Source organism: Chelonoidis abingdonii, chromosome 9, assembly GCF_003597395.2.
Source record: "Chelonoidis abingdonii isolate Lonesome George chromosome 9, CheloAbing_2.0, whole genome shotgun sequence".
Taxonomy (NCBI): domain Eukaryota; kingdom Metazoa; phylum Chordata; order Testudines; family Testudinidae; genus Chelonoidis; species Chelonoidis abingdonii.
In genome coordinates this window covers 39,888,613-39,911,123 of record NC_133777.1, presented here as the reverse complement: position 1 = coordinate 39,911,123, position 22,511 = coordinate 39,888,613, and the positions used below count along the sequence as shown (strand labels likewise).

At 44.0% G+C, this 22,511-nt stretch overlaps 2 protein-coding genes across 3 annotated transcripts in view; one reads left to right on the top strand and one right to left on the bottom strand.

The window, feature by feature from the left end:
* KATNIP (katanin interacting protein) overlaps positions 1 to 15,041 on the bottom strand; it is a 166,640-nt gene extending 151,599 nt beyond the window's left edge. The window contains exons 1-3 of one of the 2 annotated variants that reach the window (XM_032794660.2): positions 14,958 to 15,041; positions 10,329 to 10,405; positions 665 to 834 (exon numbers count right to left, since the gene is read on the bottom strand). In XM_032794660.2, coding sequence (XP_032650551.1) covers positions 665 to 834; positions 10,329 to 10,390 — 232 coding nt within the window. In that variant the 5' untranslated portion in view covers positions 10,391 to 10,405; positions 14,958 to 15,041. Of the gene's footprint in view, positions 1 to 664; positions 835 to 8,439; positions 8,952 to 10,328; positions 10,406 to 14,957 lie in introns of those variants that run through there. The other variant, XM_032794661.2, reaches the window with a different exon arrangement.
* Positions 15,042 to 15,092: 51 nt separating this feature from the next.
* GTF3C1 (general transcription factor IIIC subunit 1) overlaps positions 15,093 to 22,511 on the top strand; it is a 75,816-nt gene continuing 68,397 nt past the window's right edge. The window contains exons 1-3 of the mRNA XM_032794656.2: positions 15,093 to 15,388; positions 18,309 to 18,518; positions 19,993 to 20,169. Of these exons, the coding sequence (XP_032650547.1) occupies positions 15,168 to 15,388; positions 18,309 to 18,518; positions 19,993 to 20,169 (608 nt within the window). The 5' untranslated portion in view covers positions 15,093 to 15,167. The remainder of the gene's footprint in view (positions 15,389 to 18,308; positions 18,519 to 19,992; positions 20,170 to 22,511) is intronic.

The following is a 22,511-nucleotide window of genomic DNA, read 5'->3' as shown; positions in this document are numbered from 1 at the left end:
AATGGCCTACTAATGGATATAGTCTACCTCTAGAAGAGAGATTGTAGGAGGTTTGAGGCCTACGAACTAAGACTGGCATACCTGCCTTACAGTGAGACACTTAAAGAGCTCAATCTATTTATAGCTTATCAAACAAAAAGGTAAGAGGTAACTTGTACATAAAAAGATTTCTGATAGTAGAGGGCTTTGTATTCTAGCAGACAAAGGCATAATGATATCCAATGGATGGAAACTGAATTTAGACAAATTCGTAGGAGGGTAAAAAAAAGAGAAAAAACGCAATATTTGGTTACAACTATGTGGGTTTCAACACTTAGCAAACTAGAGCCCCAACTGTGTTACATAACTTCAGCCTGGTTACGAATATGTTTAAGATCCAGTTTACATTAAATACTGGATCTGGATGGGGCTCCGCTGAGTTATAATCAGGATTCCTGTTAGGAATGTATCTGTAGTGTAGTATAGGCATTAGTGCTTTGATGAAGAGGTGCCACAGAGCCTCATTTTCACCACATTCAGCTAGCACTGTCTTACCACCCGTATTCCCGCACAGCCCACCCTCCTTAAAATCCAGTAGCCATGCCGATAGCTTACACATCTAATAAGCAAAGGTTTAAAATGGTGACTGTAGTAAGATATTGAGTAACTATTACTTTTAACTCACCATTTATCCTTGCAGTCTGCGACCCACATCTAAAGAATTCTTGAAAACTGGGTTTTCTGCGATAGTTTCTTGTCTCTGAATTAGCTCCATTTAGATACAGAGAAAATCCTTGTTCTAAATGCTCTAGTTTGATTTGCATGGGATCCTTTCTTTTCAAATGTCTCAATATCCTAAAGCAGAAGGAATAATAATTAATATGGTCTTCAGAGAACTATTTATGAATTAACAGTAGATACATACTGCTGGTTTGTGGCGCAGAAGAACATATTCACAATCTGAATCATAAAAGCTTTTGAGGTATAACTGCCAGGAACTATTCTATTTGTGCAGTGCTTTTATAGTTACAGACATTGTGACACCTATATTAAGGCTGCCCAAGCATTTCCATTCTAATGGAGCATTTTATATTTTTAGCTGAAATTTAGAATATTTGCGCTAAACTCAGGAAGCAATTTATTTCTGAAACTTTCACTCAAAACCTTTTTTTTTTTTTAAATGGTTGCGCTGTTTTCAAGAATAGACAAATAAAAAAAGTCAAATGAAGCTTTTTCCAGCAGTCCAGTATCAGTTTGGATTCAGCAAAGTTGAGAGTTCAGGAAAAACATATGTTGCATGTGCATTTATTTTTATATACAATAAAACTAATTGACAGTGCTCCACTGGCAGTGTGTACTGCACAGTATTGCAACCCCGAAAGCTCAGAAATCATGAGTCAGACCTTCCCCTCTCACCCCCCGAAGTCATGCTGTTGTCCCAAATATGAGATTTAAAAAAATATCAGTCATGGTTTTTGTTCTGTCTTCTGATATTTGAATTCCTCCTGCCCACCCCAGTGTGTGTGCACAACACGTACAGTCTTGCCAACATTTGCACATTTATAGCGAATAAGGCAGCAATTTTGTCCCCTGCTGAAGGCCCTCTTGCTAAAGAACCCAATTGAGATCACAGCCTATAATGGGGACTACAAAACTCATACTGAGCTTATGCAGGAGAGGAGTGTGACATTCCCCTGGCGTTGTCTGGACTGGAGATCTGCTAGGTCACTCCAACCTTGGACTCTGAGAGCCAGCCTTTTCCTGCTCCACTGTGAGAACCCCCACCCCTGGACTATTCACACACAGCCTCTAGCATGTAAGCTGCTCCTAGCTACCTGAGCGAGCACTTTTGGCAAGTCGCTGCTTGGATTGTGCAATCAAATGACACTAGCCAATATCACCCGTCCCAGACACAACCCTAGGAACCTCCATCTTGCAGTGTCTAGTTATGCCTGCTGGACACTGCAAGCGTGTATCAGTTCGTCAATTTAACAAAGAAATTGATATGTACCAGGCTTGTTATCCCAAGGGGAGTCTCTGACACGCTTCAAACCAAACGCACTGCTTCGGGTAGAATAAACAAAACACATTTATTAACTACAAAAGATATAATAACTTAAAATCTAAGTCAAAGCACTAGTCAGATTTGGTCAAATGAAATAAAAGTAAAACGCATTCTAAGCTGATCTTAACACTTTCAGTGCCCTTACAAACTTAGATGCTTCTCACCGCAGGCTGGCTGGTTGCCCTTCAACCATATTCTCCCCTTTCAGCAGCACTTCATTCGCTTGGTGGTGGTGTCTGTAGATGAAGGTGGAAGAGAGAGAGCATGGCAAACATCTCTCTCTTTTATCATGTTCTTTCTTCTTTCTCGGCTTTACCCCTCTACCCCCTTCAGAGTTAGGTGAGCATTAGCTCATCGCAGTCACAAGCTGACCAACGGAAGGGGGGTGACTCACTGGAGAGTCCAACAGATCCTTTGTTGCTGCCTAAGCCAGTGTCCTTTGTTCCTGTGAGGGTGGGCTTGGTTTGTCCCATACATGCCCTGATGAGGTGTGAACTGCCCCTCTGCTTCTGAAGAGTTTTGCCTGGGCTTGTTTTAAGCCATGAGGACACATTTTCAGCCTCATAACTATATACATGAAATTACAACCTATAACATTACTATAACAACAATGCTCAGTGCATTGGGAGCCTTCCAAAGACACCCAACATGACAAACTTTGCATTGGATACCACACAATCATATTACAAGGATGAACATGGGGGTGCAGGGTGTTCCTCTGAGGTACAGAGTGTCACAAGGAGCATTTCCTATCTGCAGGCAAGCCACTCAGCCACACCCACACGCAGCTGCCAGAGCTGTCAATCATGGAGGCAGGCACTCACAGCTGCACTCAACAGAGGAAACAAGACATACTATTGTTATGCTTAAACAAAGCATGAGTTTTTTTTATAGGGGAGAAGGCAACATGCCGCATTTATTGAGAATACAGCAGTTAGCATATTTTTTTAGTTACACACACATACCGTGCACACAGTTCCGCCACATGATGTTGATAGTTACCAGTCCAGAGTTTGGATCAATCTAGTGGCCAGCCAGATTGGTCGCAGAGGGGAGCCAGGCTCTGTCGGTCACGATTCAATGGTCCTCGAGTAGTGGCAAGATGAACCCAAAGTCCCATGGCAAAGCACCCTGTTTTTATCATCTTTTTGTGTGCGTGTGTGTGTGTGTGTGTGTGTGTGAAGTTTATGGATTTTGCTGTGTCGGTTTTTGACCGGTTACTTTTTAATTGGTGTTATTTTTCGATGTAAATCTTTCAAAACACCTCCGACGGGGTCATTCTGTCCTGGATTTGATTTAATTAATTGTTTTTAGGGATGCCAGCCTCCACCTTAGGGTTATTAATCTGCCCTTCCTCAATCATGGATGCATGTTGATGGTTTTCTGGAGTCAATAAGTTTTGATAAGTGTTTTCGCTCCTTCTTTTTTGACCATCTGGTTAACAATGGCCTTTACACCTTATTTTTTTTTATGCATGCATTTCTAATCACACAAACAGTCTTTTACAGAGACCTTTGAGAACACAAACAACAGTATTTTACATCAAGCAAAAAGACATTGTAAATTAAACCTTGCTAAGTTTTATAACCAAAACAATTCACACTGAGGCCCATGTCTTCAATGTTCCTCTGATCTACTTAACATAGACATAATACAGGATTCTGACTCTTACTAACTAAACCTTAAAACAAAGAACTAAAAGGGCCCAATTTGTAATGCATATGGGAAACGGAATCCCATAGTCCCACAGGGTCATTCCTTTTTGCTATTCAAAAAGGGTGGCTGGCAGGATGAAATCAAATCATACATTAATTTTCACAGTACAGTTATAAAATCCTGCTCCTACACTATAAAGGAATGAGTGCAGAGAAAGTTGGAGTGGAAGATAGAAGGGCCTGGGACAACAAAGGGGCAACATGCTGTACCAGCCTCCCTCCCTGAGCACAGTTAAGAGACCGAGGCATGCTTCCAGACACAGTCAAAAAACTACCCTGACCAGGAACAAACTAACGGGGGTCCCAGTGAGGGCAGAAGTCACCCTCCAAAGAAACAGACTCCAAAGGAGTCTGTGACAAGGCCCCTTTATGTAAGGCAGTGTACAAGAAGTGAGAAGCAGCAGGTCAGGGCCCTCCTTCCTAGACAGGGCATCTGCCACCATGTTTTCTTTTCCCTTTATGTGCACAATTTCCATATAAAATTCTTGAAGTATATGGCGCCAGCACAGAAGCTTAGCATTTAGTTTGCTTAGCCAGATCAATGGTGAATGATTTATTAAGACCTTGAATTTCATATTGAAAAGTTAGGACATTAGTTGCTTAACTGCCCACACTACAGCATAGCATTCCTGGTCTATGATAGAATAATTCTCTTCAGTTGGTGTCAATTTTTTGCTTAAGAAAACAATTGCGTGCTTCTTGTTATTCTCCTGTTTGCATAAGCACAACACCTAGACCAGTGTACCTAGACCATAAGCACAACACCTAGACCAGTGTACCTAGACCAGATACAACATCTGTACACAGTTCAAACAATTTGTCAAAATTAGGGTTAGCTTTTTAGACAAGATCTTTAGATGAGATTTTCTTTATCTTATCAAATCTTTCCTGCCATGCTTTCATCCAAACAACTTTGTTTGGTTTAGTCTTTTTACATACATCTGTCGTTACAGATATATCAATGAACCTCGACACAAACCTTCTGTAATAATTTACAAGACCTATGAAAGATTGGACCTCTTTTTTTTTTTTGTTTGGGGTACAGGCCAATTCACAATGGCTTCTACGTTCAAAGGATCGGGGATATTTGACTCCTCCCCCCGCCACACACACTGAAACAGAGTCCCAGATAAGGAATTCTGGCTGCTCCAATTTCACACTTAGAGGCTTTATGGTTAGGCCTGCCTCCTTAGGTTTTGACAGTACAACTCTCAGTGTTCTTTGTGTTCAGCCCAAGTGTTGCTAAACACTGCAATATCATTCACATATGCTCTTGTGAAGTCTGTTAACCATTTAACACTTGGTTAACCAGCCTCTGGAAGGTAGCCCCAGCATTAATTAAGCCAAACAGTAACATCGTGAGCTCATAGAGTCCTATATCTGTGATGAAAGCAGATTTTTTCTGTGCATTCTCATCCAAAAGGGATCTGCTAATAACCTTGAGTTAAATCAAAAGAACGCCGATATTTAACTTTGCTTAAAATGTCCAGCACCTGACCAATTCTAGGCATGGGATATATATCTGGTACTATAACAGCACTGAGTTTTCTATAATCAACACAAACCTTAATATGTTGTCTTTCTTAGGGACCAAGGCCACAGATAATGCCCAAGAGCTGTCAGACTTTAATTACTCCTAGGTCTAACATGTTTTGTATTTCTGTGCAAATTTGTTCTTGTACCTTGCCAGTGGCCCTGTAGGGTCTGCTGGGAGGTGGCTGTGGTCCTTTTGTAATGATCTTATGAGTTAGCAAGTGTGTCTTCCCTTGCTTATTAGAAAATATCTCTTTGTATTCTTGCATCACTGAATTTTGATGTGGGTTACAATATTAATAGCCTTAGCTACATGAAAAAAAAAAAATCATTCCCAACAAGCATTTCAGTAGGGATATTGTTCACCACCCCTATGGTCAAATCACTTTCTAAACCTTCCCACTCCACATGCACTTTAGCTAATGGCACAGGAATCCTATATCCTCCCATCCCATCCTATATCCTCCCATAACCTCTGCCATTCAGCCAGGTAACATATTAGTGTCTTGGATCACATTCTGCTTAACCAGAGAAATCTGTGCACTGGAGTTTTGCCACCCTATGCACTCTCTGTTATTGATCTTGATAAACTTAACAAATTCCATATCTAGTTCTGCAGGGCCAGCTCCATTAAAACTCATCAGTAGGGACCTACCAAATTCATGGTCCACTTTGGTAAATTTCACGGTCACAGGATTTTAAAACAGTAAATTTCATAATATCAGCTATTTAAATCTGAAATTTCATAGTGTTGTAATTGTAGGGGTCCTGACTCAAAAAGGAGCTGTGGACAGAAGAGTCACTAGGTTATTATAGGGGTAGCACTGCCTACAGAGCTGGGCAGCTGGAGAGCGGCAGCTACTGGCCGGCAGCCCAGCTCTGAAGGCAAAGCCGCCACCAGCAGCAGCACACAAGGATGGCATGGTATGGTATTGCCACCCTTACTTCTGCCCTGCCGTCTGCAGAGCTGGGCCCTCAGTCAGAAGCCACCACTCTCTGGCCCCCCAGCTCTGAAAGCAGTGCAGAAGTAAGGGTGGCATGGTATGGTATTGTCACTCTTGCTTCTGCTCTGCTGTTGGTGGGGCATTGCCTTCAGATCTGGATGCCCAACCAACAGCCGCTTGTCTCCGGCCGCCCAGCTCTGAAGACACCGTAGACGTAAGACTGGCAATACCACAACTCCCCCTAAAATAACCTTGTAACCCCTCTGCAATTCCCTTTTGGGTCAAGACCCCTAATTTGAGAAACGCTGGTCTCTCCCATGAAATCTGTATAGTACAGGGTAAAAGCATACAAAAGACCAGATTTCACAGTCCGCGATGTGTTTTTCATGTCCATGAATTTGGTAAGGCCCTACTCATCAGGTAAACTGCAGGTGCCTCTGAGGCTACTGTGCTGATGACAGCTGCATTAACATGGATTGGATAGGGCTTAGTTTCTCTCATCTCAGGGCACTGATTTTTCAGATGCTTAGTGGAGTCACACTGGTAAAACGTTCTTGGGCCCTCCCTCTTCACAGGAGGTTTGGGATGGGGATAACCAGGAGAGCCAATTAGACATCTTGGCTTGCTCAAAGGCATCAGCCAGTGTACTCATTTCTGCTACAGATTTAGCCCATAGGCAATTTTTTACATTGTCAGTGCATATACTCAAGAAATATTCTTGAGTAATGAGATCAAGCAATCAATCATAATCTGCAGCCCCTTTTCCCTTTACCCATTTTCTTATTAGGTCACACACCTTATAAACATATTCAGTATGACTCATGCAAGCACTCCCTTTAAGATTTCTAAATTTTTCACCTATACACTTCAGGAGTGATTTGAAACCTTTATAAAACAAAAACAACAAGGAGTAACATGGCTACCCCTCTGAAACCTTTGTAAAACAGTTTCCTTAAATATAAAATATATCAAAGCTCCCTGAATTGGCATTTAATTAAATACATTCAAAGCTTTAACAACAGTTTTGACACCAGTGTGAGGACTTTCTTGTCCTCAGAAATCTTATGAACTTCACATAGCTTTTCAAAAGTGGTGAAGTACTCCTCAATGCAGTCTGTCTCCTATGCAGAACATAATTGGTCCCAGCTGTGGATAATCTTGACTGGAGGATGTCGGTGACTCTGGGATCTTCCCATGTTTTTCTATCTGCTCCAGACTATATTTTCTCTCTGCTCCAGATTATATTTTCTCTCGTTCTCCTCAGCTTCTTACTATTTCAATTCCAGGGCTCTTCTGTGGGTGGCTTCTTCAGCTTCCCGTGTAGCACATGCTTCTTTTTCTTACGCACCAAGGCAGTACCTGCTTCTTTTAGTCTCAATTCTGTCAGCCACTTCTGGTGTTGGAGTTCCCCTTTTTTTCTGCTTCCAATCTGCCCATCTCTAACTTTCCAGTTGTTTCACTGTTCATTTTTATGCCTTACTGTTCCTATTTCCATTACCCAAAATAAACAAACAGAAAACAACTGTAACCTCTTTTTGACTGTTTCTAGCTACCACACTTGAGACTCACTTAAAATCGCTATACCAGTGCTTAAAGTGTAAACTTCACTTAAAATAACAAGCTGTGCATATTCCTTATCTGCTGCACCACGGTGACATTACCCAGGATACAACCTGGACTGAAGAACAGCTGTGACCTATCAGTTCTCCAGCCTGTGGTGCGTTTTACAGTGCTTTGCTGTGAGAGTTACCACTCCTGGTCTGCTCACACAAAGCCTCCAGCATATAAATTACTCCCAGTTATACTGTAACAGTGCTACAGCCAGTCACCCTTTCATTACACTGCAGAGCAACATTAGCAAATTCCCATTTCCAGACTTCCCCCAGAAATGTGCATCTTGTACTGCCCAGCCCTCTTCTGGACAACACAAGCGCATATAAAGTCCATCATTTTATTAATAGAAAACGATATGCACAAATCCTGTTATCTCAAATGGAATTTCCCAAAGACTTCAATCCAAGCACACCGGTTTAGATAAAACAATAAAACAAGTTTATTTCCTTAACTAAAGAAAGATAGCTTCTAAGTGATTGCAAGCAATGAGGCATAAAAGTCATAGCTGGTTACAAGAAAATGAAAATAAAGAGCAATTAATACCTAACTTAACAAAGCTAAGTGAATTTGAAGTAAAAGTCTCTCTCACCACATGCTTCAGCAGTCTTACTAGCTGAATTCTTTCAGACAGGATCCTTTCCTCATTCTAAAGCTGTTTCTTTGTTCCTCAGGCATTGTGGCTACCGTGAGTAGAGAGAAAGGGAGGAATAACTTGGGGCATCTGTTCCCCTTTCTTATATTTTTCCTCGTCTTTGAGAATCATCTCCAGCTGAGGTTCGGGAGACAGAAAGTCTGTGGGGACAGGAACCTCCAGCTGTTTCTTTGCCAACAGGTAAATATCTGATTTACATCCTGTTTCCTGCCAAAGAATGGCCACTTTACCAAGTGAAAGTCTATTTGATCTTTTTGACACCTGGCCACAGCATCAGCTAACCTTTTGTCTCTGAGGAACTGGTTTGTGGCTACTTTTCTAAACTCGGATATGTCTCAGTAATGTCATACAGCAGAATTGTATAACTTTACATAGAGTGTTGCTGCACATATTTTACGAGGACAATAATGATTAGTAAATTACGAGTTTTCAATTGATACCTCTAAGGCATACTTTGTACAAAATTTATCATAGTCTTGAAAAAGGGGTGAACATGAATCATCACGAAGAAAAGGAAAACTACAATAAGGCAACGCTGCTCACACACCCCACCAGTAACACCCCTTGTAACACCATGAGGGAAAGCCACAGCACACTCTTTTTAAAGTTGTCTATATTTCCCTTTCTTGACGTATGGGAAAAAAACAAACCAATATTCTTGCTCTTTGTCTCAAAGTCTTTTTAAACAAAGTCCAAGTCACAGCAGGGCTCCTTAACCCTGTCTAGTAGCTTGGCTGTTCCAGTTCCAGAAGCACCTAGCAGGGCATCTCCTGTTCTCCTTTTGTCTTCTTCTGGAAAGAAAAGTTAACAAGCCCCGACTGCTACTAAACTCTATGTATTAACAAACACTTCCTTCTGTTTGTTTTAAACCTGCTGCCTAATAATTTCACTAGGTGACCCTAGGTTCTTGTGCTATGTGAAGGGGTAAACAACACTTAATTGTTCCGGCCAACCTTGGGGCTGAGAGCCTCCCCAGCTCAGTCCCATCCCTTGTGATTCCAGATCTCTATGGGGTTGAAGATCCCAATATATTTTGCCCTTTCATTTCTTTCATTCACTTTATTACTGGCGATATCTGCATGGAAACAGGATCTTTGGTCTATAAGAGTTTACCAGATGTTGCTCATTGCCTAGGCTATGTTTGTGACAACACAATAAACAGCTGTGAAGAAGAATGTGATGTCACAAAAAGAAAGTTGGCTGGAGAATGAAACAAGAGTCCTATTTTCATGCTTATATCACTAGTGGTAATAAACAAGAGAAATATGGAAAATAATGGCTACACAAGCAGAATCATCTAAGTAGGGTTTATTTATTTGTTGCATTTCTCAATAAAGTGAATACTCTGGGTATGTACATTGCCAAAAAAAACCCAAAAAAACCAACAAAGGCAAATCTCAGAGCCTGGGTCAACTGACTCCAGCTTGTGCCATGGGAGCAAAAATAACAGTCTAGAGCAGTGGTTCTCAAACTTTTGTACTGGTGACCCCTTTCACATAGCAAGCCACTGGGTGTGACCCCCCCCCCCCCTTACAAATTTAAAACACTTTTTTATATATTTAACACTATTATAAATGATGATGGCAAAGCAGGGTTTTGGGTGGAGGCTGACAGCTCGTGATTCCCCCATGTAAGAACCTCACGGGTCCCAACCCCCAGTTTGAGAACCCCTGGTCTAGATGTTCCTGCTTGGGCTGGAGCCCAAAGTTTGACACTCTCCCTCTACCCAGACTCTGCACCACTGTCTACTTCTATATTCTGTTAATAGATACAAGCATTAGCCCAGTTTCCATAATATGAAAAGTGCTGGTGACCTTGCATCTTACCGGTTTCTTTGTTGAAGTAATATTAAATATTCATCATGCTTCTCATCAAAGTCAGTCACCATGTCCTTAGTGTAAACCTGAAACAAGAAAATATAACTGGAGTAGTGGAGTAAGGAAAGAGTTCAGAACACAAAGATTACTCTCTTAGCATCAGTAATAAAGAAGAAGGCTATATTCTAATGTTGAAGAACATCAAAACCCTCAACGGAGGAAATAAAGAAAACAGTGCTGGACTACCTCTTGAAGAGATAGACTAGGGGCACGGCTACACTAGTGAGTGTACAGTGGCACAGCTGCACAAATGCAGCTGAGCTGTTGTAAACTCTCTAATGTAGCTGTTCTAAACCGATGAGAGGGTGCTCTCCCATTGGCTTAACTACTCCAGTCCCTACAAGCAGCAGTAGCTATATTAGCAGGAGAAGCCACTGTTCACACCGGAGCCAGGGACACCTGGGGGGCGGGGCGGGTGAAGTGGGGCAATTTTCCCCAGGCCCCTATGAGAATTCTCCAGCCTGGGCCCGCCTCCACCTTCCCCCATTACCTGGCGCCTCAGCGTGCCGCGTCCAAGAGAAGCCCTGGACAGAGCTAAAGCGGCATGGTTCGGGCGGGGCCTGAGCTCCGCCCCGCTTAGAGCCACATGGTAAGGGGGTGGGGCTGCGACCTGCAGTCCCGCTGGAGCCACGCCACTTCAGCACTGTTCGGGGGCCAGGGCAGCTCCTGGATGCGGTGCGCTGAGGCTCTGAGAGAGGGGAGAGGCGGGGGTAACCCGGGAGCGGCCCTGGACAAACCTAAAGCGGTGTGGGTCTAGCGCGGCCTGAGCTCCTTCCTGCTCAGAGTTGCACGGTAAGGGGGCAGGGCCTGAGCTGCTCCAGAGGGCGGGGCTGCGAGCTCTAGGCTGACCGGCGGGAACTTAGGCCCTGCTGGAGCCAGGCTGCTGTAGTGTTGTCGAGGGCTGCTCCTGGATGCGGTGCACTGAGCCCCCGGGAGAGAGGGGAAGCAGTAAGCAGCATGGCAGGGGGCTTGGGGGGGTGGGGTTGGATAAGGGGCAGGGAGTCCTGGGGACAGTCAGGGCACAGAGAGGGGGCAGAGGTTCTGGGGAGTTGGTCAGGGGATGGGGAAGGGTGAGTTGGATCGTGGGCATTCCGGGGGTCTGTCAGGACTCTAAGTGGGGGAAGGGGCATAGGGGTCGGGGCAGTCAGGGAACAGAGGAGGTTGGTGGGGGGTGGGATCCTGGGTTGGTGGTCGGGGAGGGAGGGTGGTGAGGGGATAAGGAGCAAGATGAGTCGATGAGCAGTAGCAACCCTCCACAACACCACTTTGTTTCTCTTCTTAAATTCCTAAGAAATGAACTGGGATGCTTAAACCAGCTTCCAATTCAGACCCGTAAAGTAAACATCATTTTAAATGCTGCCCATTTCTCTCAGACTTGGCTGTCAGAGGGAACCAATACTTCCCTTTGAAATGATGCAATATACATTGTGTTTCTTTCTAAGGAGATTTAAAGGGATGTGCAACATGAAGGATGCAATAAGACAGAAGCTAGGGTTCAGGCTAACAGCTGAATACAGATTACAAGAACATATTTCAAGTTACCAGGCCTCTCTCAACAGTTACATTCCATTGTGATACTCCTGATGCATCTCCAATACATGTTAATAAAGTAAAAAGTTTACTCCCTGTCATAAATAGAGAGCTAAGGGTTAATGTTTCTTTCACCTGTAAAGGGTTAACAAAGAGAACCAAACACCTGACCAGAGGACCAATCAGGAAACCAGATTTTTCAAAGCTGAGGGAGGGAATGTTTTGTGTCTGTGTCTTTGTCTGCCTCTCATATCATAGCTTTCCTACTCAGATTTGAACCTTAGCGTTCATAATCTGAGAAGCTAGCATAAACTCCTCTAAGCTTAATTACCAGCTTAGATCTGATATTGCTGCCACCATCCAAAAATTCCAGTGTTTTGGCTCACTCTGGTCTCCCCAAAACCTTCCCTGGGGAACCCCCAAGACTCAGATGCCCTGAGTCTACAACAAAGGGAAATAACCCACTTCCCTGTGTCATTGTCACCTTAATACCAGAGAATCATTTTTTTATGATCTTTTTCTTTCTTTTTATATAAAGTTTTCTTTTAAGACTTGCTGTTTGAGGTTTTTCTTCATTCTTCGCGGTCGGCCCTAAGGAACGAAGGGGAAGGGAAAATTCCTCTTGCTTGTTTTAGATCTACGGAGTGAGTGAACTCTGCAGCCAGCCAGGGAACATTGGTCGGGAGGGAAAGCTAAGGCTGGGAGAAGCAATAAGAATCTTTTCTGTTTCCTTGTATTTGGTTTGTCTCTTTGTGGAAGAGAAAGAGACATGCTTCTTGGATATGAGATGTAAAGAGGTGCCTGCATCCAGTAACTCTTCAGGTCTAGCCCAGATGAGAAAAATTCTGCCGGTGGTCGAGTGTGAGAGGCTGCTCGAGCGAGAATGCCGGTTATTTCCCTTTAGGGAAGTGGGTTATTTCCCTTTGTTGTAGACTCAGGGCATCTGAGTCTTGGGGGTTCCCCAGGGAAGGTTTTGGGGAGACCAGAGTGAGCCAAAACACTGGAATTTTTGGATGGTGGCAGCAATATCAGATCTAAGCTGGTAATTAAGCTTAGAGGAGTTTATGCTAGCTTCTCAGATTATGAACGCTAAGGTTCAAATCTGAGTAGGAAAGCTATGATATGAGAGGCAGACAAAGACACAGACACAAAACATTCCCTCCCTCAGCTTTGAAAAATCCGGTTTCCTGATTGGTCCTCTGGTCAGGTGTTTGGTTCTATTTGTTAACCCTTTACAGGTGAAAGAAACATTAACCCTTAGCTCTCTATTTATGACACTCCCTTCAGCCTCTATATGCATATAAATCACTGACTACTTACAAACTGAAAAGTATCAGAGGGGTAGCCGTGTTAGTCTGGTGCTGTAAAAAGCGACACAGTCCTGTGGCACCTTATAGACTAACAGACATATTGGAGCATAAGCTTTCGTGGGTGAATACCCACTTTGTCAGACGCATGACACTGAAAAGCTTAATTTACAAACTGAAATAAGTTTTTTATATAGTTTCATATAAAAGATAAATAACATATTCTTGACTTTGCTAGCCTGCATGGTATCTGTGAATATGATCTCCCCAGTTCATTAGTTATCCACTCAATCTTCCTGAAAAGACATCTTATTAGGCCTGGTCTACACTACACAGTTAGATCAACATAACGCAACTATGTCAGTGTACACACTACAGCCTTGCTCGTGCTAATGTAAGCGCCCTACTATACCAACATCATAACTTCACCTCCATGAGAAGCGTAGGGCTTATGTTGGTGTAGTTAGGTCAATACAGACACTGCATTACTTACATGGGTTGTTGGTTGTCTTATCAATTTCACAGTTCCATGCCACTCAGAGCCATGAAATTTACAAGAAAGCCTGATTCCCCAACTGGACTAGTCTCCACTCCAAGTTGGACTGCCAGCCAGGCTCCCAGCTTGGGCTGCAGCCTAGACTCCCCACTGGAAACCCTGCTGCTCCCCAGAGCCCCAGCTCCCCACTGAGAGCCCTGCTACCCTCCAGTGTCCTGCTTCTCTGCTCCCGGCAGGGAGTCTGGCTGCATCATCACTCCCACCTCAGAGCCTGACTGTCCCTCTGGGCTCTTAGTTCCCTGCCAGGAGCACAGCAGACAACCGGACATTATGGATCTCCCTGCTGGAGATGATAAGCCCTAGGTGGATTCCTGCCACTCACTCTCAATGGGAAACTAGAAGGCAAGTAACCCGGTGGAAAGCTGCGCAGAGCTGAAAGCCCTGGCACTCAGCCCCCCACACTGCCCTTCTTCAGTCAGTGGAAGCGCTCCTGGTAAGGATGCACACCACCAACAGAAAGAAGACAGTGTGGAAACAGCCACCACAGTCATTACTGCAGTGGCTGTAAGTCGACCTTACCTAGGAAGACTTAAGACTGTAGTGTCGACATGCATAAGACCTGAATTTCTAATGCAAAGAAAAAAAAAACCCTCTTTTTTCTCCTGTTCACTTAACTTCTAAAACAGTGGTGGGCAATCTGCAGCCCGTCAGGTTAATCCGCCTGCGGCCGCGAGACAGTTTCTTTACATCGGCCGCCTGCAGGCACAGCCGCCCGCATCTCCCAGTAGCCGCGGTTCGCCGTTCCCGGCCAATGGGAGCCGCAGAAGAGACATTCCTTTGTTCCATGTCGATATTAATTTAAACGCGCAGCGCTGTTTAGAAACTGGACCTTTGAAATGTCTGCAGGAGGAGGCGGGCTGCCCCTTGAAAGGTGCTGCTTGGGGCAGAGGCGAAGACCCAACTCCTCAGCCTGGGTTTTTAAGCTGAACACCGATCGCTGTTCCGGGGCAATGGCGGGGTGGGGCCAGGACAAACCTTGTTACATTGCGGCCGGAGCGCCTCATCGCACAAGCACGAGAGCCCGCCGGCGGGCCTCGCTCCCCATCCCGGCCGGCTTCCTTCCGCCCGCCCCCCAATCCCGTCCTCCCCAGGCCAGTCATTCGCCTTCAATTCGGCGCCTCCCCTCCGCACCCCGTCCCCACTCCTCCGCCGCTTCACCCCGGAGCCTCCTCGCCCGCCCCGTACCGTGTCTCTTTCCCGCCAGCGGCGACACCGACAGCTCTGCCGCCTCCCTGTTTACCAGTTCCCTTGGTTACCGTCGCGACTAGCAAACCTCACTTCCGGAGCGACCCTGTGACGCAAAATGAGGACGCGCAGGCGCAGTAGAGGTCATCGAATCGGTGTAGGGTCCGTCGGGAGGGTGGCGGCGGCGCAGGTGTAGTGAGTGGCGGTGGGATGGAGGCGCTGTGGGCTCTGCTGGACGAGGTGGCTCTGGAGGGTCTGGATGGGATCACGCTGAATACTTTATGGTACCGGCTGAGCAGCCGCGTCCCGCCCTTCCCGCTACCCCTGGAGCCCGCCACCCAGCAGCTCCTGTGGGCTGCCCTGAGCGCTCAGCCCGACCTCAGCTTCTACCTGTTACCGCGGGAGCGGCCCCCGCTCCGCCTGCACGATCGGTGAGGGTAGGGCAGGGGGTGGGAGGTAGAGTGACTTGGGGAGTGTGTGTGGGGGGGGCTGGCAGAGTGTGTGGGGAGGGGGGGTTGTGGCATTCAGGGGTTCAGTCCAAATCGGTGAGAGGCTGTGTCACCCCTGCCCTGCAAACTTGGTGCCGCAGAATGCTCTGCTGCTGTACCTCCCCCCTGAGCGTCTGGGTATGGCTACAACCTGCCAGTCACACGTCAGACACAGCCTGGTTTCCACTTGCATGGTGACCCCAACACACTCCTAGGCTTGGGTTAAGAACATAAGAGTGGCTGTACTGGGTAGACCAAAGGTCCTTCCAGCCCAGTATCCTGTCTACCGATAGTGGCTAAATCCAGGTGACCTAGAGGGAGTGAACCTAACAGGTAGTGATCAAGTGATCGCTCTCCTGCCATCCATCACCACCCTCTGAAAAATAGAAGCTAGAGACACCATTCCTTTCCCATCCTTGCTAATAGCCATTAATGGACTTAACCTCCATAAATTTATCCAGTTCTCTTTTAAACCTTGTTATAGTCCTAGCCTTTACAGCCTCGTCAGGCAAGGAGTTCCACAAGTTGACTGTGTGTTGTGTGAAGAAGAACTTCCTTTTATTTGTTTTAAACAGGGCTTTGAAGCGGAGCTCGGGGCTGGAGCGCGGAGCAGCGAAGCTGCAGATTTTTGCCTGGAGCTGGAGTGGAGCGGAAGCACAGCTTCAAAGCTCTGGTTTTAAACCTGCTGCCCATTAATTTCATTTGGTGGCCCCTAGTTCTTATGGGAACAAGTAAATTCCTTATTCACTTTCTCCACATCACTCATGATTTTATATATCTCTGTCATCTCTCCCTTTAGTCTTCTCTTTTCCAAGCTGAAAAATTCTAGCCTCATATGGCACCCATTCCAAACACCTAATCATCTTAGTTGCACTTCTCTGAACCTTTTCCAATGCCAGTATATCTTTTTTGAGATGAGACCACATTTGTATGCAGTATTCAAGATGTGGACATACCATGCATTTATGTAAGGGCAATAAGATATTCTCTGTCTTATTTTCTGTCCCCTTTTTAATGAGTCCTAACATCCTGTTTGCTTTTTTGACTGCCACTGCATGGACATCTTCAGAGAACTATCCAAAATGACTCCAAGATCTTTTTCTGAAGATGAAACTGGGAATGGAGCTGCAGGGCTGAGGCCCTGAGCCCCATACTCCCCACAGGTCTAAAGTGCTGAGCCCCAATGTTCTCATGGGGCAAAAGCCCTGAGTCCCCTGCCCGGAGCCCTGGTGCCCCAATGCTCAGAAACCATGACCCTCCCCCAGAGTCCTGACCACCACCCCCCCACCCACGGCTGCAGCCCCAACCCCCAATGTGGCTGAAGTCCCTTCAGAATTACAGAACGTTTCAGAGTTACAGACAATCTCCATTCCCGAGGTACAGTAGAACTCTGCAGTTCTACTGTACCTAGAATAGCAGTTATATGTCAGTAGTATTTGTAAAGTGTGTTTTACTATAACTTTTTAGCCATAACATCAAATAAGTGCACCAAACTGAAGTTATTAATTTTTTAACTCAACAACAAAAAATAAATGTTGTGGTGTGAACGCTATCATTGACTTTTGGGAAAGAAAGACACCACATGCCTGTCTGCCTAAGGGAAAGCTCCCTGTCAATTATTATTATTATTTTAAACAAAGGAGTGAGCTCATACAAGATCACTGCAGGTCCAGATCCCAAGTATTTAACATGACAAACCCCAGTCTTATCCACTGTACCATTCTGCCTTGCATCATGACTCCTCTCCCAAGCATGGGTAAAATATACAGGATTCTGCTGCTGTCTACTAAACAGTTGTATAAACTAGTGGCAAATTGTCTCAGGTCGTTCTCCAGTGCCTGGTCTGGAAAGGAGCTAATTAATTACTCATGTCATTCAAATAACCTATGCTAAGGAATATGAAGGTCAGGGGGCTGCTGATCTGTGTGTGGAGGGATGGCATGATTAACAATCTTAAGAGTAACCTTCTAGTGTTAAGGCAGAATAATGTCCAGAATGCATGCAATATATGATAGTCAGATTTACTGATCTTTTGATACAATTTTATAAAAGCAGATGAGGTAGCTTCAGGTTTTGCATTTGAATTAAAGTTTGATAAAGCTGTGGTATGTATTACTTTTGGGTATCTGGTGGAGAGAAAAATGAAAACTTTATGGAGCACTGGAATAGGTTATTTACAGTGTTGTGGGCAAGATGGAAAAGAAAGCATGGGTGGAGTATGGACTGTTGCAACCTTAATTGTTACTAAATATAAGTTTTGTATACTAATATGTTGTAGCACACAACTCTCTCCTGTATTTGTTCAAAAACTATAAAACTAGAAATAATTTGTGAATTGCACTATTTTAATGGTTTTGTAAATAAATCAAAATTTATATGCAAAAACTTAGCTTCTGTACATGATTGTCTTACTGAAAAATAATCAGGAAATAAAAAGCATTGCAACTTCTTTTTGAAAAGTATTGAAAAAGAGTCAGTGTGCCTGTCTAAAACTCGTGGTACTTGGGCAAATCAATAAAAGTACAGTAAAATTCAGCAAGGCCAGTGTGCATATTATTACCCCCCTGACATACTTATGCTAAAAATTCTTTGTTTACTCCCATCTCCTCAGAAAAAGCCTTTTTATTATGCTCTGAATGTTGACATATTTGGATTCCTTGTTTGAGAAGTGCAGCTCTAATTCTGCATTTCCTGGCTTTCTAACTTTTGAGATTTAAAGGATTTTTAGTTCTAGGTTTATTCCAAGACATTTATTGGAGACCCGTTGAAATGTAGCAGCAACCTTAAATTCAACTTTTAAGTTGTTTTTGTCTCGTGGATGTTACAATTTTAAAAACTGGCTCTCTTTGCATTTTTATTTCAGATATGAAGAAATAGATCTTGAAACAGGAATACTGGAAACGAAAAGAGATCCTGTCCCTCTAGATGATATTTATCCTGTCCATATGATTTTGGATAATAAGGATGGCATTCAGGGTTCATGCCAATATTTTAAGGAGAGACTAAATTATACTGATCAAATTAGGACAAAGGATTTGCAGCCTTGTTATGCCTACACAGAAGCCTATGAAAAGTGAGTAAGAAGATTTCAGTATTTGTTGGTGTTTCATTTTAAATTACAATGCTTTGCTATTTGGAAACAGCTCCTTTTAAGGGGAGGTGAGCCTGGCTCCTAGGGATGTAAAATATTAAACAGTTAACTGGTAAGCATTAGTCTTGCTGTTAACCCCCAGCCCTGGGCTGCACCGGCCGGAGCCACCCCAGGCCGTGCAGGTCAAGACCTCTCCCTTTAATTGGTTAACCAGTTAACCATTTAAACGATTAAAATTATATCATTTAACTTTTTAAACAATATTTACAGCCCTGCTGGCTCCATGATTTAATTTGGCATTATTTTGGCTTCTCTCCATTTTAATAATTGAGGAATTTAACCTGGGAACCAGATATATAGATTTTCAAACCAGGCTTTTAAAGTTTTTTCTCTTTTAAATTAGCTCTGAGATCTCAGTGCTGCCAAAATACTGTATATTCCTGGTAGTGCAGTGGAGAAGTCTAGGTTTTCCTTTGACAATTGTCTGGAGTAAAACAGACATGTATTTAGTAGTGCTACCACTATTCAGTGTTAAAAACATGACTGAACAAGTTGCTCTGGAACTTCTTAGATTTTTCTATTGATGTGCTGCATTATCAGCGCTTGGAGAGCATGTAGGATTTATAATATGCACCTAGCAGCTAATCATTTTGTATGCGCATTGCTCCTGTTATAACTAAAGCTCCATCACCCGTTCCTGCTGCAAGGTTACTACTTTTAATGCTGCTCACTAAGCCCATGTCTGTGCTACGGCATTGCAGGTATGCTGCTCTAGTGCCATGCTGTAGACACTTCCTACCGTGCTCAAAGGTAGAGTTCTTCTGTCAACCTAGCTACGTCTACAGTGTGAATTTTTCGGAACCTCCCAAGTGCTGTAGCTATGTCGACCTAACTTTGAAGTGTAGACCAGGCCTAAGCAGCTTACTAACTTCCTGAAAAATAATTTGATCCTTTCCATCCCTCAATTCAGCATTTAAAACAGTGTTGTGAAAGCAGTTCTATTACTTTAAAGGGCTGGTGTGAGTAACAAGCTTCTTGTTATTGCTGATGTCAGTTGACATCAAGCCTATCATGGAATTGTTGCAATTGTCCTCAGCCTATATGGAGATAGTGGTTGAGAACAGGACCATATCTCAGTTCTGTATCAGGAAAGTGGGAAAGATTTGGATAGGAGCCAGGCAGGCAGGCAGTTCAATCGACAACTTCCTAAATTTCAAACTCGGTGCTTGGTGAAGTATTTTTCTGGAGTTACAGCTAATCATTTGTAATGTTAATTGGTGTTATGTGCCATCATGAAGATGGAGAGAGAGTCCTAGATCTTCGGCTGAGCCTTGTGCAACTTCAAAGTAATCCCTTCAGTAATCATTTTCGCTCAGAAAAGAAAGCAGTTGGGGAGATGGTTAAATTTAGAAGCTCTGGGAAACTAACCTCTCATCTCTTGCTGTTTGCTTTGTAGGTTGGGGGAGAAATTAGTCATCGTTGCTTCACAGGTTCTGCGCTACAGGGCTTTAATTGGCTGGGAGGGGGATCCAGACTTAAAACTCCCAGACTTCTCCTACTGCATTTTGGAGCGATTAGGTCGTGCTAGATGGCAAGGGGAACTTCAGAGAGACCTTCACACTGGGGCTTTCAAGTAAGTATAGAGTTTGTTGTTGTTTAGAAAATAAATCAAAGCCTTGCAGACAAGGCTTCATTCTTCAGGAATGTCTCATCACAGTACTGTGGGCACTTGGTTGCTGCAGGTCCTGTGCTGCTGGAGATACCAGCTTACTGCTTGAAGTAACTAAATTTCATGGTACTTTCTCACCAAAACAGTTATTAACCTCTTGTCTTTACTAAATTCCCATTTGGTTAAGTACTTTATGCTTTCTTTAAATTCCTCCTGAAGTTTCAGTTGGAGATGGTATTTTAATTTCCTATCCTAACCTGCTTATATATAGGGATTACTTTCATGTGGAGGACTGATCCTAATAGTCATAGCTAGATACATGAAGGAGGTGAAGTGCTGCAAAGTCCAAGTGTGCGACTTAGTAAGCCCAGTTGCTGCTTTTCTCCCTTCACCTACCCCCAGATGATACGAAGGGGATGGTGTGGGGGTTTCTGCAGAGTTGCTGTACCGGAATCCTGGTTGGGACCTGCTTCCTTTATACTAGTTTCCAGCTACTAGATAGAAAAATTTGAAGCTCCACCCAGCCTATTTTTTGCTACTCTACCCCTCTTTTCAAGACTCCAATTTTTTTAGTCTCCTGTCCCTTCCTCTTATCCTTATTAATAGTTTAATTGCCTGCTTCTGCTGTTTTTGTTAGTTTTGCCAAGCAGCAGCATGAAATTGGCATGGCTTTTGTCATGTGCAGACTTTCTATAGTTTTACTGCTGCTATCCGTGTTAATTTCACACTGTTCCTGCTGCTTATGACTAGGGCCCTACCAAATTCGCAGCCATGAAAAATGCGTCACGGACCATGAAATCTGATCTCCCTGGTGAAATCTGGTCTTTTGTGTACTTTTAACTTATACTATACAGATTTCACTGAGGAGACCAGCATTTCTCAAACTGGGCATCCTGACCCAAAAGGGAGTTGCAGGGGGGTCACAGTATTGACACTCTTACTTCTGCGTTGCCTTCAGAGCTGGGCGGCTGGAGAGCAGCTGCTGTTGGCCAGATGCACTCCGCCAGCAGCAGCACAGAAGTAAGGTTAGCAGTGCCATACCATGCCACCCTTACTTCTTCACCGCTTTCAGAGCTGGGCGGCCAGAGAGTGGCGGCTGCTGACTGAGGGCTCAGCTCTGCAGGCAGCAGCGCAGAAGTAAGGGTGGCAATACCATACCATGCCATCCTTACTTCTGCGCTGCTGCTGGCAGCAACTCTGCCTTCAGAGGTGGGCTCCCAGCCAGTGGCTGCCACTCTCCAGCTGTCCAGCTTTGAAGGCAGCGTCGTCACCAGCAGAAGCACAGAAGTAAGGGTAGCAGTACCATAATCCCCGCCCCCTCCATAACCTTGCAACCCCCTCTTTCCCCCCCCCAACTCCTTTTTGCCTCAGGACCTCTACTATTACAGCACCATGACATGTCAGATTTAAATAGCTGTAATCATGAAATTTAAGATTTAAAAAATCCTCTGACCATGAAATTGACCAAAATGGACCCTGAATTTGGAAGAGCCCTACCTATGAAGCTCAGACACTGCAGACCTAGAAAGGTGTAAAAGATTCTGTTCATGTTCACAGGATGTTAATTTATACATTGAGCTATGCTTTCCATTATAAGACCCTGTTTTTTGTTGCCTATAATTTTGTCAGAATGTAAATTTCACGTTGAAAAATGTTATGTTAGGTCTTTGCCCCAGGCTGAATTTTAAAAAAACAGTTCATCCATTTCAGAGGATGATGTTAGGGACTTGAAATTTTGCATGGAGGTCTCTATGGGATCAGAGATGTACCTGTCACAGTTTCAGGGTAGGAGGAAACAGCCTGTCTGGAAAGCACAGGGAGGGGAGGCAGGATCAAGCTGGGGCTGGGTTAGGAGCAGAGGGGATACAGGTATAGAAGAGTCAATAAGTACTTGAACACCTGGAATTAAACCCAGGATTCCTGAGTCTAAACATTTATAGCTATTGGCTAGACAGCAGAGGAAGCCCTCTCAGAAACTCTTACCTGTCTCTCATGACTGGTACGCAGAGGATAGTGGCAGAAGTCTGTGCTGTGGACCTAAAGGTTCCAGCCTTGCTGGAAAGTGGGGTCTGTATGGTTCTACGTGATGGAATTTCTTTTCTATTTATTTGCTTTTTTTAAAAAAATTAAGAAATTAATTTTTTAAAAAAAAATAAACAGAAAGAGTGTTAAGGTTGCAAAGTCAAACGCACAGAAGTTAGGAAATGCCAGAATTAATATTGAGCAGCTATTCAATATTTTTTATCCTCACCATTCAGTGTGTGGCTCCAGGCTATATTTACAATTTTTTATTAAATCTAATGTTA